A 17,652-nucleotide genomic window follows, 5' to 3' on the forward strand; every position below is an offset into this window, starting at 1 on the left:
GCCCTGGTGGTGTGAGTTTCTCCTCTCTCTCGCTGCAGAGGACCTTGTTTGTGTTGAGGATGTTTACCGATCACAGGAAAGACAAACAGCCTCATTCTTGTTTGTGGGCCCCCGAGCTCAAACAGAGGGCCGTGGCTCCATTCAGAGACAGAGAGCCAGGATGTGTTGCATTGTTAGGCCACTGTTTATCTTGTCTCTTTCCTTTTTTTCTTCTTCATCACCTTCTCCTTCACTCACAGGATTTCTCGTCAGCTGCCAGACCACATTCACTGTACTTGCCTATAGAATCAAGGTTGCTTTATGATAGCAGCAAAACAGATTGGCTTCATTCATTTTAAATTATATTATCATGGTAGTCTGAGCAATATTCAATTGGGGATCCACCGTCACAGCAAAATAGTGGCACTTTGATCCTTGTACATGCAGTATCTTGTGCAAAAGCATGATAATGTCTTCACTGTGACACGCAAAAAGAGTGAATAGAATTTCATTTAGTTTGGGCCAGTGCAAAATATGAGTTGCACACTACATAATCATGACTGACCACATGGTGTCACTCTTACTCATAAATGCTCATTAGCTTCAAACAATGTAAAAGTCTCACTGTGGGGCTTCTGAAGCCTCTACTACACCATTTCAGAATCCTAGTGTCTCACATTTCAATGACTCACAACCAAATTGCAATTGTGCCTGTCAACTTAAATGTCTAGATTCCTCAAAATCTGATAGGAAGTAACTAATATCTTGTCCCTCACACTCTATTTCTAAGTGGTTGTTTTCCTTTCAAAAATGTGCGATTTGTTTTATTCATGTTACAATAAGGATAGATATACACATAAAAATTAATTATCTTTCATGAATGAGGCCATTGAGGTTGACAGGTAGACACACATACATCTAATATTGATACTATCTTATCCACTGAGGACATATCAGCAAATGTCAGTCTTTAGATGTAACTTTCCTTACTAGACCTATAAATCACAGTGGGAAGAGGCCTTAACAGATAGGTTTTATGACGGAGAGACTTCCCTTCCATCCTGCAGGGGGTATGAAGCTAACACTGTTCTTGTGTCAAAAGCCTTTTAACTGGCAGAGTCTGAAAGCTAGTATTATTGCTTTATTGGGCATCATTCAGACAGTTCCTTTGCATTCAACGTGATTCTTAGTCATAAATCAATGTAGGGAGACATTGAAGGGAAAACATAACTTACAAACACTGTAGGTCTTTGTAATTGTGTGTTAATTTTTCTTGGAGTTGTGAGACATAGAAAAAGCAAATACTGAAATGTAAGCAAACCTACAATTTGATCACGTAAAACCTCTAGGAACAGTAAATCACAAGTATTTTATCAGGTAGCCTGAAGTCTTTTAACATCATGATCCTCACTTCATCTGAATACAGACCAGATGCTGACTTGTGCATATTTTAGAACTGTACGGTTTCCTAACGTGGGTTTATTAAAGTCTAGAAATATTGCATTGAATGTCAGGTACACATAGCAGCCTATGTCAAAGCTTACTAAAACTGAAGAGGGAACTTTGAAGAATGTACATGTTCTTCAGAAATGCAGTTGTCTGACACGTATACTAATGTATACGTATAATAATGTGTTTGGTGTATGATAAATATGTGTAATGCTAGAATTCTGCCATGTCTTCGCTCCCACGTGTACAGATGACCTGTCACATCAGAACATCACCTGCATGGACTTCCTGTAGGGAAGGTGAACGTCAGATCCTTCTGGTTGTTGTTCGAAACTGGGAATATTGCCCATATGACAACACCTGAGGCGGTGCTCTCACAGGAGCAGCTTTTACACGGACGTCTCTTCTAAAAGGGGAGCTGTAGACTCATCTTTTCTCGCTGTATTTTATCGTCTCAGTTTCTCGAGTTTGTACCTTTACTCGTAGCAGAGTCCACCGCTTCTTTGTTTTATTACTTCCGGACAGAGACGTTCACAGGTAAGCCCAGTTTCGGTCCTGCGGAATCCTGCTCTCATCAGAACATGGTGCTAATGTTACCTTTTCTAGTCAAATGTCGCTTGTTGTACAGCCGAGGTCGACCAGGAACGTAAGAAGACAGATATAACACTCCAGATATAACACTCCAGATATAACACTCCAACCAATTAAAGCTGCTTCTACTATACCTCAAAAAATACCTCAGGTTGTGTTGAAGAAGGTGAGAGTAGTTATTGCCAAGTTTCTGTTTCTAGTTGAAGTGCAGGACGTTTGCAATGACCTGGGTAAGAAAGGGTAACTAATAAATGTATTCTCACTTAACTATTTTTGTCGCAAGTATGTGAATAAATGAATGAAGGATGAGTAGTTAGTTCGGTCGTTAACCTTGTTAGTGTCAGTGGGGTCAGTTTGTGACCAGGAGCCATGTTCTCTACAGTAACAGCAGGGCGCTGATGTGGTCGTCATGCATTTGTTAGGATACTTTTAGAGGAATGATGTAGAAATATGATGAACATTGTTCACTTCACACTGAATTCAGCTGAATTGAATTAATGTTGGTTGAGGGAAAATCATATCCAATTCAGCACTATCCTTTTCAATTCGTTTTGGTAAACTAATGTCTGTGAATAATTGATTTGGGGTATTTCATATTCCCAGTATGTGTTCAGACTGTCGTGTGATCATAGAGGTGGCAGTGGGTATGACTGGGTATGACTGGGTATGACTGGGACCCTCCATGGGAAACTGGTGTCATGTTTCCAGGCCTAAATCAAGAGGCTGTTTGTGTCAAAATGAACTCAGTATTTCATTATGGGGTTAGAACAAGTGCAGCACAATCATTGGAGGATGAACTTTCCAGTGAACAGTTGCCTGCCTTGTTGTATAATAAGTGGATTCAAGTGTTATTCTCTCTTTGTTGAATGGCAAAACTATGTAACTTCATGTGGTAGGATGCCATATTGTAAATCGTGGAAATGTATGGTTGAAAAAAAAAAACTTAAACTATGCCATAGGGGTTCTGCTGTCGCCTGGTTTGGTGGCTGCAGACAGAGCCTGCTGATGAACAGTGGGAGGATTAGAATCTCTGTGATTGTGTGCTTTAGTCTGGATGTGTTTTTGGAGCGGAGACTGTAGTACCATGCACCAAGCAGGGCTCCAGGCTGGCTGGGAATCATGCAACTGAACTGCCCGGCAGATAAAATGCGTGGGTGTCTGGGGGAAGTGAGGTATGAAGCAATGTGAACATTTGGGGGTAAGTAGGCCCACTGTTTACACATTCACTGTATTTGTTTTCAGTTTCTGTCAGTTGTGACAGACAGGCAAGAGACACTCACAACACACCTCTTGTCAGTTATGTAATGCTTCCTAAACATGCGTTATCGTAATGGCTCCACCTGGCACCTGCGTTTTTTTCTGAGGTGTGTCAGGACATGTGACTCTTGCAGTTGTAGTGACATAAAGGAAAACGTGATGGGCGGAGTCTTATTGTTAGTCTTATTGGAATCATTTACTGTATTTGAACAACTGATAGTGCTCTCCAGCCAATCTTAGCTCACACTTATGAGTGAGTGATTTAGTATGCCACGTCTGGCTATAATCTCCCCAAGGACAACTTGTGAGCCCAGACATTTGCCCTAGAAGGCTTAGAAGTCACATGATCAATGCATTTATATAGAGGTTATTTCTCTGGTCAAGGAAGTAACCAATAAAATATACTAGTTAATATGATATTAAACATTGATAAATATGAATAAACTCTGAATCATAATGGAACATTAGGTGTTACCTGATTCTTTAGTTAGAACATTGTATGTTTTTAGAGTATAAGGGCATCCACACCTTTTGACAAGATATTTAAAAGGAGTTTGGCCGCGTAAAGTTATTATATCATATGAAAGAGGAACCAAAGACAGGTACTGTACAGTACACAGAATATCTGCACACAGGCAGTACAGATTCATCAGGGGGAAACTGTATGATAGCAACTATCGCTAAGGAACGTCCTCAACATCGCCAGTGACTGTATTAGTATCAGAGGGGGCTTTGACACATGGCTTCTCGGCTGTCCGTGCCTGGACGTGAGAGGCCAGAGAAGAGAAGAAGAGGAGCAGAGGAGCAGAGGAGGAGGCGATCCATCATGACCAGGGTCACTGCTGCCTGGCTCCTCAGCGGCCCACCGCCTCAGTGAAGACGTGCCCTGCCTCCCCAATGACACCCTGAAGATCTAATTGGATCCACTCAACATTCACTGCCCATCTCTCTCCTTTTAAACAACATGTATGATGGGCTGCACAGTTATGTGCTGTGTCAAATATGTAAATTAAAGTTTATGCAGGGAGAAGAGGGAAGTTTTTAACTCTGTCAGGCAAGTCTAAACATGCCCAATGTGGCAGGAGGCATTCCGTACCCTCAGGTACGTTGTGTCTGTTTTGTTTTTAGAATTTCAATTATAAGACGTACTCGGATCTCATCCATCATTTGAATTTCCGAAATGTCCCAGATAGCATTTCTATAGAAACACGTAGGTCAGAAGGAACTTCTAGATAAATGGGACAGAGACTTGGTTTCGCTTCATGTGGTTCCTTCGCTCTGTCACAGGACCCAGAAGCCCTATCCATTACAACATGAGGTATCACCTGAGAAGAGACAAAGAAAGGCGTTGAGAGATGGGGCCGTCCTGTTTGACCTCAGGCTGTGCGTGTGTTTGTGTGCGTGTGTACAGTGTGTGTGTATGTGTACGTACGTGTGTGTGTGTGTGTGTGTGTGTACAGTGTGTGTGTGTAGCCTCTGTGTAATTGGTCAGTCCAGGGTTTGGCCTGCGCTAGTGCGACATCAGCAGTCTGAGCCTCACCCCCACCCCCCTCGTCAGGAGTCGACTGAGGCAGGCTGAACGCCTATCCTCTCCTCTCAGCTGAGCTCCCCTGTGCCTAGTCACACCACTCCCCCTCAGCTTGCTTCACAGCCGGTGCAGTGGGCACACACACACACACACACACGCACGCACGCACACGCACTCTTGACTGTGCTCTGGAGATGTAGGGCTCTGGTTTCAGTCAGGCTGCAGGCGGCCAGCACAGCTGTGTGGCTTGAGTTTCTTGTTTGCATGCGGTGGCTGCTGGGCGCTTGACAACGCTGATATCAGCATCTCAGGTGGGTGGAACAAAGCTAATGATGAATAAGATAAAGAGTCTGCTGCTCTTTTACCTCGCTGACCTCTCGACGGGGGTCAGAGGGTAGTACTGGGAACAACGCAGGGAACGCAGGGAAACATGTTTGTGTACAGATCAGAAAGCTGAAGGTTCATCATGTGACAATGAAAGACAAATGGTGGCATGTCAACACGGCTCTTGTGTCGTTTTCGATGTCGGAATCATTAATGTATAATGGCTGGAATGCTCTTTGATGCAGTTCGTTGACTACCATATTCATTGTGCCATTCTCTGATGCTTGTGTGCCATGTTTGGTCTGATGTTTATGAAGTGAAGATCTGTGAAGATCTTTTGTTTTTCGTTTTTTTATAAAAGCACTTAGTTGTTCAATTGGAACTGATGGATAGGCTTGTTTGATTGGCCCATGTGTAGAGTAAGTGGCTTAAAGAATGCATTTCTAATCAGTCCTCCAGTTAAGAGAAGGAATTAGTGGAGATTAGGAACCTCACAGAGGGAGGTATACCTCTACTGATTGGCCGCGAGGGGGTCATTAGTGATGGGGATTGCATTTCTGCCCAGTTCATTCAGAGTTCTTATTCTCTCCTAGTGCCATGTGTCTTTGTTCCTTCCTATTAGTGGGGTTTTGACTTTACTCCTTTTTCCTCCTTCTCGACCCATTTCATGGGGTTTACCCCTTTTAATGAAGCTCACAGTGACATTTAGCCGAAAAGGGAGAATTCCTTTTGTCCCTCAGGAAACTCGTTGAGAGGAAACAGCTGCAACGGGCCTGCATATTGTTGCTGCTCTGTGGATCTGTGTCATTTCCTGTCGAGCCGGTCGGTATGAGGAAGGAAAAGTCCAACTTCACCAGCAGACTCTCTTTGTGTTCTCCGTTCTCCACAGAGATCCAGGATGAAGACGTGAGGAGGACAGTGTGGACGATGGATCATGGTTTCAACCTCAACCCCTTGAAGGGATTCTGTTTGGGATGTATGCCTCTTCTGAGTTAAACTAGGCACGTCCTCTGAGGGAGACAATTGGGAGAGCAGGAATAGGCTCAGATCTCCACGTGGAGCAGAGGAAGTTGGGGCTTGGGTTCCGCAGAGACGGTGACCATGACGGAGCCCAAGGTTCCAACCAGCAGCAGCAGCAACAGCAACAGCAGCAGCAGCGGCAGCAGTGGAGGCCTGTCGTGGGCGCGGGTGTGCAAGGAGTGCGGGCAGCAGCACGAGGGTCATGACAACCACCTGTATGAGTACCAGGATGAGGTGGACGACGAGCTGGTGTGCCACATCTGTTTGCAGCCCTTACTGCGGCCCATGGACACCCCCTGCGGCCACACCTACTGCTTCCAGTGCCTGAGCAGCTTCCTGAAGGAGCAGGACTTCTGCCCCGTGGACCGGCAGCGCCTGCAGCTGCACCAGTGCAGACCCTCCAGCCTGCTGGTCAGGAACCTGCTGGACAAGCTGAGCGTGACCTGCCCACACACCGCAGAGTGCCAGCAGCAGATGCAGCGTTGCGAGCTGCAGCCCCATCTTCACAACAGGTAAGAGGGTAGTGGGGAGGGAGGGAGGGAGGGAGGGGGTGAGGGAGTTAATGATTGGAGAGTTTTTTTTCAGAGCTGTGCAGGTGTGTTCCACAAGAGTAAGCCAAGAATAGTGACTGTATATTTCTCCAGTTTGTTTTGGTTGGCCCGTTTGTTGCCCCTCTGAGCTATGCAGCTCATTTTGGGGTGTTAGTTCTCGCACAGGTGCTGTTGAAAGTTTCCATAGGAAACTTGAGCGAGTCAGGTCTAGACTGTCCTATGATGCAGCCTTCATTGCGTAGTGCCTACTCTCAAAGGAAGAAGTTCAGTCTCTGAAACGTAGCCCCAGGAGATGTGGGTATGTTGTGAAGTAAGATTTATGGATTAGCGTCCCCTCCGTTTCCTCACGCGGCCAGTGTGGTGCTTATCATCTTCGTGGTGTGTTCTGACACAATCACTTGTCTGGGTAAAGGTTATATTGTGTTAGCTGCTCGTGCTGTAGCTAGCCTCCCAGTGCAAATAGTGAGGAGGCAAAGTTCAGGCAGGAGGAACAGCAGCAGTAGCACTGCCTGACTTAATCAGAGCCGACCTGTCCCCCCTCAGACTCCCTGCAATGCAGTAAAATAGCCTCCTCATCTGCATAGCACTTCTCCTCTTCATACTCTCTCTCTCTCTCACCAGCCACTAAATCCATTCATCCCAACACCTCCGAGGTTACCATTGAGCTGTGCCAAAGGCATCTTCACTAAAGCTCACTGAGTGAACATTGATTCTACTCTTTATTTTGTTGTGATTTGGCTCACATCAATTTGTGTGGGTCAGCATTTCTGTACTTTTGGGATATTTGATGAATACTGACAGTTTGTGATGAATGTCTTTATGGTGACTTAAAAGGAGACAGAGAGATAGATGTTGACCTGCTGTAACTCTCTCACTTGTGTTCACTCTTTTCTACTCTCTGTCCCTCCCCCTCTCCCCCTCTCTCCCCCTCTCTCAGATGTCCTGTTTTCAGAAGGCTCAGGGAAGAGGCGGAGAGGAGGAAGAGGCCCCCCTGGAATGAGTTAAAGGGGAGCAAGGGGGAGGGGGAGTCGGTAGCTGATGCCAAACATACCCCTACACAGTCCCGCACCCCCACACGCGGCCAGGCCGAACCAGGGCTCATCAACCCTGCCTTCGAGGAAAGTGAGGACGGTAAAGACATCATTGCCGCTTCCTGCTCTGCCAATCACAAACAGTAAAGCCAGCACATTGACATTCGTCTGTTTAAGGTGTCTACAGATAAACTGGGCAAATACATGTCAGAGACTGTTCAATACAAAGTAGGATATAAACCAATATTGAGTGTCAATCTTGGAAAGGAAAGCGAGAGGAGTTTCTAGAAGCACTTAGTTAAAGAATGGCAGTGGAAACAATTTCTCAGCTTTGTTGACTTTGGGGAAAACCAAAATATCCCTTTGATGTGGCCTTCCCATGCAATGCAGGGCGAGGGCTGACAAAGACTAGAGCAGATTTGTTGACATAATTTAGCCGTGGGCCATGGGTTTTGAGATACACACAGCGAAATCATTGTCTGGGTCTTTAGAACACCCATCAACCGAAAGATATTTAATTAGACCGTCTGGTTCAACAGAACCCCTCAAAGCAATTTGTAATCAATCAAATGTATTTGCATAGCGCTTTTTTACAAAGACAATTGTCTCAAAGTGCTTTAAAACAAGAAGAATATAAACAATAAATGCAGTACAAACAATATGAACTAACACCGAACCATAGACCTGGAAGGACAAACTCCCCAGAGGGGAGAAAAACGCAGGGCACAGTGGCAAGGAAAAACTCCCAGTTCCAGTTCCATGGAACAAAGTCCATCAAAACAAAGTTACCTGGCAACAGGCAACCGTTATCTCAGACATTACATCATCATGAGTGTTTCTAGAAGAATAGGTTGCCACTTGCCTCAGACCGCTCAATCCCAGGGGCGTGTATTGGCATGGCAAGGCCATCTTGTATGATTTAGTTCAACTCTGTGGGGAACAAGATGCCATGAACAAGTTTATTTATGAAGCTCAGTGTTTGCAATTCATAAAACCAACGTCAGCGCAGTAATTTAACCTGCTACACCAGAAACGTGAACAGTTGTGCGTACGGATGCAGAATAAATATCCCTTCCCCATCTGTTTCTGCATGGAACTTCAAATGTATTAATTACTGATGTTGAACTTGTTGTTTTATGTTGAGAGTCCTGTCAAATCTGAATATCTTCAGAGTCGGGGCTTGTCGTTTACCTCCAAATATAAATGAGGACGTTATTTCGGTTTATCGGCTCGTTTTTTAAAACAGGTACTGCTATTGTATTTTGTATTGTATTGTATTTTATATTATAGTATATTGTATTTTTCTATTAATAATACATGCCATTTAGCTGAAGCTTTTATCCAAAGCGACTTACGTTGCAGTGAGTGACGTTGCATTTTTCAGTACATATGGTCCCAGCGGGAATCGAATCCCCAACCTAAGCGTTGTTAGCGCCACGCTCTACCAACTGAGCCACAGAGGACCAATTATATTATTGTACTATGAAGCTAAGTGAATATGTTTTTAAGCGTCCAAAAAAACATCTAAACCTCTAATTTCAGGCACTTTGTATTGGGGTTTATGCCCAATGGATCTGAGAAAAATAGACTCCAGTCCTGATTTTACGTTGTTCTTTAAACAAACGCTGGTGTAGCAGGTAATGTTGACTACAGTAAGATACCCTACAGTAGTCTGTTACTGGTTGTATATAGGTAGACCCCCATGCCTTAGCCTCCATCTGACCCCCCCCTCCCTCCCTCCCTCCCTCCCTCAGACTCCACGCCCCTGCGCTCCAGCCTGGTAGCAGAGGCCAACGTGGTGGAGGTGTTCAGGGATGAACCGGAGGATGAGCTGGGCCTGCGGATCGTCGGTGGGAAGGACACTCCCCTTGGGAACATCGTCATCCAGGAGATTGTCCGTGACTCACTGGCAGCGCGGGACGGCAGGCTAGCCCCGGGGGACCACATCCTGGAGGTGAGAGAGGCTCCTCACTCCAGACAATGGAGATATTTAACTCACCTGAAATACTAGATCAGTTTGGTTCTCTTTGAAAGGATCCTCTGGTGATATTTTGACACAAACACCGTCCTCCCCTGGATTCCCATGAACCCTGAGCCACAGTAAATAGCGGCATTTGTTGGTGGGGAAGCAGATATTCAGGATCAACGGGTCTCTGGTTCCATGGCAACAGGCGTGGCTGTGCTGGGCATGCAGCCCTCGTGAAACACACTAACTCCCACTACTAGTGAACTGCCACTGATTCACCCACACCCCCTCTTCATGAGTAAACCAAGGTTCACGCCATAGCTGTCTAGAGATCTTGCCCTGTCTGGCTTTTCCTTTAATATTTTCTTGTCTGAATGGAGCCAGGGCTAATTATGAAACTCAGTCTAGTGGCCGTGGTACTGTCCTAGTTGTAAATAGGCCAGAAGGTGTGGGATGATTAACTGCTTGTGGTGATACTTTGTAGATGTTGTCCTCTTCTTCTCTTGGGTCTATATACTATATAGTATGGTACTCATTTATTTCTCATAAATCTCGTGGAGACAACAACATTATGAAGGTGGACAATGTCAGTTGGTCTCTTTCCCTTTTAGAAAGTGCTTTGTGGCTATTTGTATATTCAGCGACCTTTGTCATGGTAGTGTTTTATCCTTGGTGAAACATTGGTCATAGGGAAATCAGATGTAAACAATACATTCACCTGTTTTCCATCCAGAGGGCAGAACTACTAGGGTACAGATAGTATGACAAAGGTGCAGCTTGCAGGCCTCCTCTCTCCCTACAATCTCTCCTTGAATTTCTGACCCCCGGCCGTCCTGGAATGCAGTGCCACAGTAAACTGAGCTGACGGACCGGTTCATCTCCCTCAGCTCTACCACCCCTGCCTCAGCTCTACCACCCCTCCCTCAGCTCTACCACCCCTGCCTCAGCTCTACCACCCCTGCCTCAGCTCTACCACCCCTCCCTCAGCTCTACCACCCCTGCCTCAGCTCTACCACCCCTCCCTCAGCTCTACCACCCCTCCCTCAGCTCTACCACCCCTCCCTCAGCTCTACCACCCCTCCCTCAGCTCTACCACCCCTGCCTCAGCTCTACCACCCCTGCCTCAGCTCTACCACCCCTGCCTCAGCTCTACCACCCCTGCCTCAGCTCTACCACCCCTGCCTCAGCTCTACCACCCCTGCCTCAGCTCTACCACCCCTGCCTCAGCTCTACCACCCCTGCCTCAGCTCTACCACCCCTGCCTCAGCTCTACCACCCCTGCCTCAGCTCTACCACCCCTGCCTCAGCTCTACCACCCCTCCCTCAGCTCTACCACCCCTGCCTCAGCTCTACCACCCCTGCCTCAGCTCTACCACCCCTGCCTCAGCTCTACCACCCCTGCCTCAGCTCTACCACCCCTGCCTCAGCTCTACCACCCCTGCCTCAGCTCTACCACCCCTCCCTCAGCTCTACCACCCCTCCCTCAGCTCTACCACCCCTGCCTCAGCTCTACCACCCCTGCCTCAGCTCTACCACCCCTGCCTCAGCTCTACCACCCCTGCCTCAGCTCTACCACCCCTGCCTCAGCTCTACCACCCCTGCCTCAGCTCTACCACCCCTGCCTCAGCTCTACCACCCCTGCCTCAGCTCTACCACCCCTGCCTCAGCTCTACCACCCCTGCCTCAGCTCTACCACCCCTGCCTCAGCTCTACCACCCCTCCCTCAGCTCTACCACCCCTCCCTCAGCTCTACCACCCCTGCCTCAGCTCTACCACCCCTGCCTCAGCTCTACCACCCCTGCCTCAGCTCTACCACCCCTGCCTCAGCTCTACCACCCCTGCCTCAGCTCTACCACCCCTGCCTCAGCTCTACCACCCCTGCCTCAGCTCTACCACCCCTCCCTCAGCTCTACCACCCCTCCCTCAGCTCTACCACCCCTGCCTCAGCTCTACCACCCCTGCCTCAGCTCTACCACCCCTGCCTCAGCTCTACCACCCCTGCCTCAGCTCTACCACCCCTGCCTCAGCTCTACCACCCCTGCCTCAGCACGCCTCAGAACGCCTCAGAACGCCTCAGAACGCCTCAGAACGCCTCAGAACTCCTCAGAACGCCTCAGAACGCCTCAGAACGCCTCAGAACTCCTCAGAACGCCTCAGAACGCCTCAGCCCAGCTCTTCCTCCGGGCTGACCAATCACAGACATGGAAAATGAGAATACAAACCTCTCTCCCAATTGCCCCATGATCAGTAACATAACCCCCCCCCCCCTCCCAGTTTTGGGCTTTTGTGGACAGCTAGTGGGTGTAAAAAGATATGTTTGAGGGAGGGGAGATTGCACTCCTAATTTCATGAAATTGAATCTCTCGCTTCCCCCTGAGTCGATGCATTGATTTAGAAAAAGGGTTTCTCTCTGAGGTTTGTGAAGCTGGCATTGCTCTGAAATGACAGCATTTGTTTTGTTCTACCGGAGATGGCTTGGCTGGCAGCATTTCAACCAACACAAAGAACAGTTAAACATTATACTGTAGATGTTTATCAGAATATTGAGGCACAACTCTTGCTCATCTTGAAAACTGAACTGTTATTGATTTCTTCTTGTTAACATTTATGAAGCCATGAGGGCCGAAATTGTCAAACCGAAGGAAATCGATGAAAGAACCAGTTTAGAATTGAGTTGCACCTCCATCTTCTGCCATAGACTTATTCCACATAGATATCCATCTTCTGCCACAGACTTATTCCACATAGATGGAAGAGGAAGGGAATGTATTTGAATCTCACTGTCTGTCACCACAGGGAGCCACTTCCCACAGCTGTCGATACAGCCTGTGTATATTTAGTTCACCTGCAGTCAGAGTCACTGTGCTGTATCAGTACCAGCCGTGCTCAGTGGTGTTGTGTTTCTAGGTGAATGACGTCAACCTGGCCTCGATCCCACACGGCCGGGCCATCGCAGTTCTGCGGCGGCCATGTTCCATGCTCAGGCTCACCGTCATGCAGGAGAAGGGCTTCAAACCCCGCCCAGAGCACCACCCTCCCTCCACCCTCGCCACCGCCACTGCCTCCCCTCCCTCTCATGTACCCCACGGCAACACCCCCTCCACCCACAACCCTGGCACGGTCACCCAGGTAACGCTGGTGAAGAGGGAGCGCTCGGAGCCTCTGGGGATCAAACTCATCCGCAAGTCAGAGGAGACGGGGGTGTTCATCCTGGACCTGCTGTCTGGGGGGCTGGCCGCCAAGGACGGCAAGCTCCGCAACAACGACAAGGTGTTGGCCATCAACGGGCATGACCTGAGGCACGGCACCCCGGAGAGCGCTGCCCAGATCATCCAGGTATGCAGCCCGTCCACCAGCCTCCCTGAGGTACCTCCTAAAGATCAGTCAGAAAATAAACAGTCATAAAGTCATGCAAATAGGATTCAAATGTAATCTTTTAGAACTGACTTACTTGCTAGCGCTTTCATGATACAGCTGGCGGCAGTTGATTGAGTATGATGATATGAGTGTCTTTGTGTGTCTGCAGGCCAGCGAGGTGCGGGTGAACTTTGTGGTGATGAGACACACAGAGCCCCAGGAGGAGGGGGGCAGCAGTGGGGAGGCGCAGGTGGTCCGAGGGGCCAGGAGAGCTCCTGAGCCCCAGTACTTCAGACGCCGCTCCACCTACATGAAGGTAAATAAACCTTCCTCAGACACTAGACTAAAAAAATATTTGCATTCCCCATTTAAACCGTGTGTGTGTGCGCGTGCGCGTGCACGCGTGTGCATGCTTGCACGCACATTTGTGTCATGTGAGTGTGCAAGGTCCCAGTGGAATGTCACTGTTCCCACAATGTAAAAGGTAATCATCTCACCCCAGTGTGTCACACCCCGGCCCTGCTGTCACTACTAGTGAGGGTAGCACGTCCACAGAAGCCCCCTCACTCACTGAGAGGTGAAAGGGGAGAGGGGGGCAGACGCCTGGCCTGTGTCCATGGTGGCCAGAGATAAAAGCCCTTCTCTGGGGCCTCGCTGTCCCCTGATCAAAAGGCCGGGGTGCTGCTCACTCTGCTGCTAAAGGGCCACAGGGCCGTGTTGTTTGTTTGTTGCTTTGGGGTGACAGAGGATCAAAGCTGGTGACAGTTAGCTTTCACCTGCAGAGATGAGTCTTTTCGTCCTGCTAGGGGGGGGATGGGCTCCCTGCTGGGGAAGGAAGAGCCCTCCCCTCCCTGCTCCCCTCCCCCGGCCCCCCTCCCCCAGCCCCCTCTGAAGGTTTACAGACTCCAGAGAGAGAGACAAGGAAGCTGGCCAGAGCTGTGGATTCCGACACATGTCCTTTAGGACCAGAGCTGAGCGTCGATCCTGGCGCGTTACCTCTGGTTCAGCCCTCAGCTGCATCTGAAGATGCTTCACATTTGTTTGTACAAGCGGTTTCACAAGAGAAATCAATTAAGGAAGGAGATCCTTCTCACAAGGAAATGGAGAGGTGAAGGATAATGGGCAGCAAGAAAAGCATGAATTTAAGCAACGATCCCAAATAATGATTATCAATTCGTTAAAGTTTAGATTTTGTAGGTAGAGTTTCTACCTTTTCTACCTCCACCAGCCTCCACTGTGTATGCTCCTGGTGTGAAGCTTATGGTGGGGTCTCCCTGTATTTTGCTCAGGATCCTCCAGGAGGTTTCTCCAGCCAGGAGAAGACGGTGAGCCTGAAGAAGGAGGTACGTCTCTCCCTGGGCATCACCATAGCCGGGGGGAGGGACTGCCGCAGCCGCCTGCCCGTCTACATCACCAGCGTCCAGCCAGTGGGCTGCCTGCACAGAGACGGCACCGTCAAAACAGGTACAACTGAGATCCCTCTGTGTCTTCTTAGGCACCCGAAGAAGTGACTGGATAGTCATGATGGGACACGACACCATCTCGTGGACGGGCTTGTTGTGTGTTTTGAATTCCATTCCTCATTCCATTCCTCATGCATTACAATCAGCCCGTCCTCCGATTTGTACCTCCACCAGCCTCCCCTGGTGTCCAGATATGAATACCTGTGAATATTCAGTCAGTGACTGGCGGTAGGGGAGAGAACAGAACTCCCACATGTGTATATAACTCTGGAGACCTTTTGATCTAAGGCAAGCTTTTGTATTCAGGAGCTACGTTTTCAAGATATCTTTTTCATGGCCCCTGTTTCCCAGGTGATGTTCTGCTTAGCATTAACGGTGTGGACCTGACCCAGCTGACCTACAACGAGGCTGTGTCGGTGCTGAAGGCCCAGACGGCCCAGGCCTCGCTGGTGCTGCGGGTCATCCAGACCCTCTCAGAGGAGCCGGAGGAGGAGGGAGACGCAGCCAACCAGGAGGAGATGGAGACTGTGGAGAGTCCTCGGGAGGACGACCTCAACTGGGCCCCTCTGTGGACCCGGTGGCTGGGCCTGCCCAGGTGAACACAAGCTCACACGCCCTCATATCCAACCTTATGATAATTAATAAAGACTGTGTACTTCACACTGCTGTGCTCAGACTGGGCAATAGGTGAGCTATGTGATCATTTCAGCAGGTAAAGAAAGAAATTGAGGTCTTTTTTTTTTTTTTTTTCGTCTGAGAAAAGGAACCGAACGTCATTTGGGGGTTTTAATCTCATTGCTTTCCCTCCCTCTCGTTCCAGTCACATGCACTGGTGCCGTGACATTGTGCTGCTGAAGACCAACAACGAGAGCTGGGGCTTCAGCATAGTGGGGGGCTACGAGGAGAGCCACGGCCAGCAGCAGCCCTTCTTCATCAAGACCATCGTGCCTGGGACTCCCGCCCACTTCGACGGACGCCTCAAGTGAGTCATGCCTCATTGTGAGACGCAGGTTTTTTCAGTGCATGGTTGAGATCCTCAGTGGTCAGTTGAAAATGGACTTGTGTTCCAGTGACTCCTGCATCTCTCCCCCGCCCACTCTTCCCACTCTCATGTCCTGACCCACACACTGACCCTCCCTCTGTGTCCTGCTGCAGGTGTGGTGACGAGATAGTGGCTGTGAATGGAGCCACCACGGTGGGCATGAACAACTCCTCCCTCATCCCCATGCTGAAGCTGCAGAAGAACAAAGTCACACTGACTGTGGTGTCGTGGCCAGGGAGCCTGGTGTAGCCACACACACACACACACACACACACACACACACACACACACACACACACACACACACACACCCTGCCCTGTTTAGCTGCTTCCTCCATGAGCCTCTGTCCTCTCCACACAACGACATCATAGAATTTCACAACAATGTACTCTAGACTAGAATCTCATTCTTAGCTGACGTTCTTGGAAAGTACTTCTTCTGATTTTTAGTTGACATTTATTTCAGTAGATGATCTTCTGGTGTGGATTGTAATAGGTTGTCAACTTGCACATTGCCCTCGCTGACGAGTGTGACGGACGTTCGCAGGTGACTCACTGCGTTGGTAGTCAGTAAACCCAGACGACAGTTGATCTTGTGGCTCAGTGAACAAATTGGGCTAATCAGGGTGTAAGTGTAATTGACAATCAGTGAACTGTATAATGTTAATTGAATTATATCTTAGGATAAATTGGAAGGATATTTTACCTTTTTGGAATGATTGTTTATACTCTCTGTCTTGAAAGCTTTCTGCATTTGTTTTTAGCAGATTGTGCTTACCTGTTCAATACCCATCTGTGCTTTTTTTTTATTTTTCATTATTTGTTGTTGATGATTTGGGAAACTCAATCCAACAGGTAGAGCGTTGTCCAGATCTGGTATATCTCAATCCAACAGGTAGAGCGTTGTCCAGATCTGGTATATCTCAATCCAACAGGTAGAGCGTTGTCCAGATCTGGTATATCTCAATCCAACAGGTAGAGCGTTGTCCAGATCTGGTATATCTCAATCCAACAGGTAGAGCGTTATCCAGATCTGGTATATCTCAATCCCTTAGTCCTCATCCCTAAAACTCATATAGTAATGATGAAAGATTGATGATATGCCGAAGTCGGATGTACCCTTTCAACTCCTGTGTCTTTTGACCGTCCATGATTTTACCAGATACTGCGTTGTTTTATGTATGTATGCAAGAACATTATAGTGGCTTTCTGTTTTATGATGATTTATTCCCTTATTCCACTATACTGTAGTTATCATTTCAATTGTTGTGCAACGCCTCATACTGAATGTCTTGGATTAATGTGGGTGCCTTGTACATGTCGAAGGACAAATCAAACTATGTATACTTGCCTTAATTGCCACAAAACCAAAAATTTATTTTTAGCACCACAGGTTTTCTGAAACAAGGAGACGAGAGAAAGATGCTAGCCAGTACGTTGTAGTTCTAATGTCCATAACAGCCAGGAGAAGGAGAGCTTTTTCGATTAGTTTTTTCAAGGTGGCATGGAATCACAGAGACCTTTCTCTTATAAAACCATGTGACTGTGTAGTCTTCTGTATTGTTTCATAATTCAGTCAACTTGAGTTCAGAATGGTTGAGAAATGTTGGCATTGTATCTTATGTAATAGACCATTTTAAAATGTTCTAAAAACTCTATGATAACAATAACTTTGTGTTCTGTCTTATTGTCTGAAAATGTGTGTATTGTACATATTTTTATGAAAGCACTTAATAAAAGTAGTCTCACTTACATGTTTCCATGTAAATGTATAAAACGCTGAGTAAGGAAAGGACATAAAGTGGTAAGGCCTCTGTTGAAAGGACAACCTCAACCTAAATGACTCCTTTGGGCCTCTGATGTCCTTAGCTATACACCAGTTAGCTCTGAGGATACTATGACCTCTCTTCATTGACATGTTCTCCCATTGGAACCATCATAGGCTCTGATCTGAAGCTCCAGTGCCTGTTCTGCCTGCCATCCTTGACCAGGTCCCCTGGCCTGTGGCTGTAGCTGACTGTGGGGATATCACTCATCTGGAGAGGCACAAGGGGTAAGTGGGCCAAACGTGTTGCCACAGGAGAGGACCAGGAG

The 17,652-nt window shown here is 47.7% G+C and overlaps 1 protein-coding gene across 5 annotated transcripts; it reads left to right on the forward strand.

Moving 5' to 3' along the window:
• Window positions 1-1,772: 1,772 nt before the first annotated feature.
• lnx2b (ligand of numb-protein X 2b) lies at window positions 1,773-17,228 on the forward strand. 5 transcript variants are annotated; one of them, XM_083686192.1, is made up of 10 exons: window positions 1,773-1,965; window positions 6,018-6,660; window positions 7,637-7,821; window positions 9,485-9,684; window positions 12,604-13,032; window positions 13,223-13,369; window positions 14,343-14,517; window positions 14,868-15,111; window positions 15,337-15,498; window positions 15,672-17,228. In XM_083686192.1, exons 2-10 carry the CDS (start codon window positions 6,230-6,232, stop codon window positions 15,805-15,807), a joined length of 2,109 nt encoding a protein of 702 aa, XP_083542318.1. In that variant the 5' UTR covers window positions 1,773-1,965; window positions 6,018-6,229; the 3' UTR covers window positions 15,808-17,228. The 5 variants fall into 5 exon arrangements, with proteins under 5 accessions (XP_083542318.1, XP_083542314.1, XP_083542315.1 ...); XM_083686188.1 differs by having other exon boundaries at window positions 1,774-1,965; window positions 7,637-7,830; XM_083686189.1 differs by lacking the exon at window positions 1,773-1,965 and adding an exon at window positions 3,022-3,217 and having other exon boundaries at window positions 5,989-6,660; window positions 7,637-7,830.
• The last annotated feature ends 424 nt before the right edge of the window (window positions 17,229-17,652 follow it).

Source organism: Argentina silus, assembly GCF_951799395.1.
Source record: "Argentina silus genome assembly, chromosome: 15".
Taxonomy (NCBI): Eukaryota; Metazoa; Chordata; class Actinopteri; order Argentiniformes; family Argentinidae; genus Argentina; species Argentina silus.

What these genes read in the sequence shown, in the direction of transcription:
- lnx2b (XM_083686188.1), top strand. Translation starts at nt 6,230, where the DNA reads ATGACGGAGCCCAAGGTTCCAACCAGCAGCAGCAGCAACAGCAACAGC. An exon ending in CGGGGGACCACATCCTGGAG is followed by an intron (nt 9,685 to 12,603) that starts GTGAGAGAGGCT and finishes TTGTGTTTCTAG; the next exon opens with GTGAATGACGTCAACCTGGC. An exon ending in CACTTCGACGGACGCCTCAA is followed by an intron (nt 15,499 to 15,671) that starts GTGAGTCATGCC and finishes GTCCTGCTGCAG; the next exon opens with GTGTGGTGACGAGATAGTGG.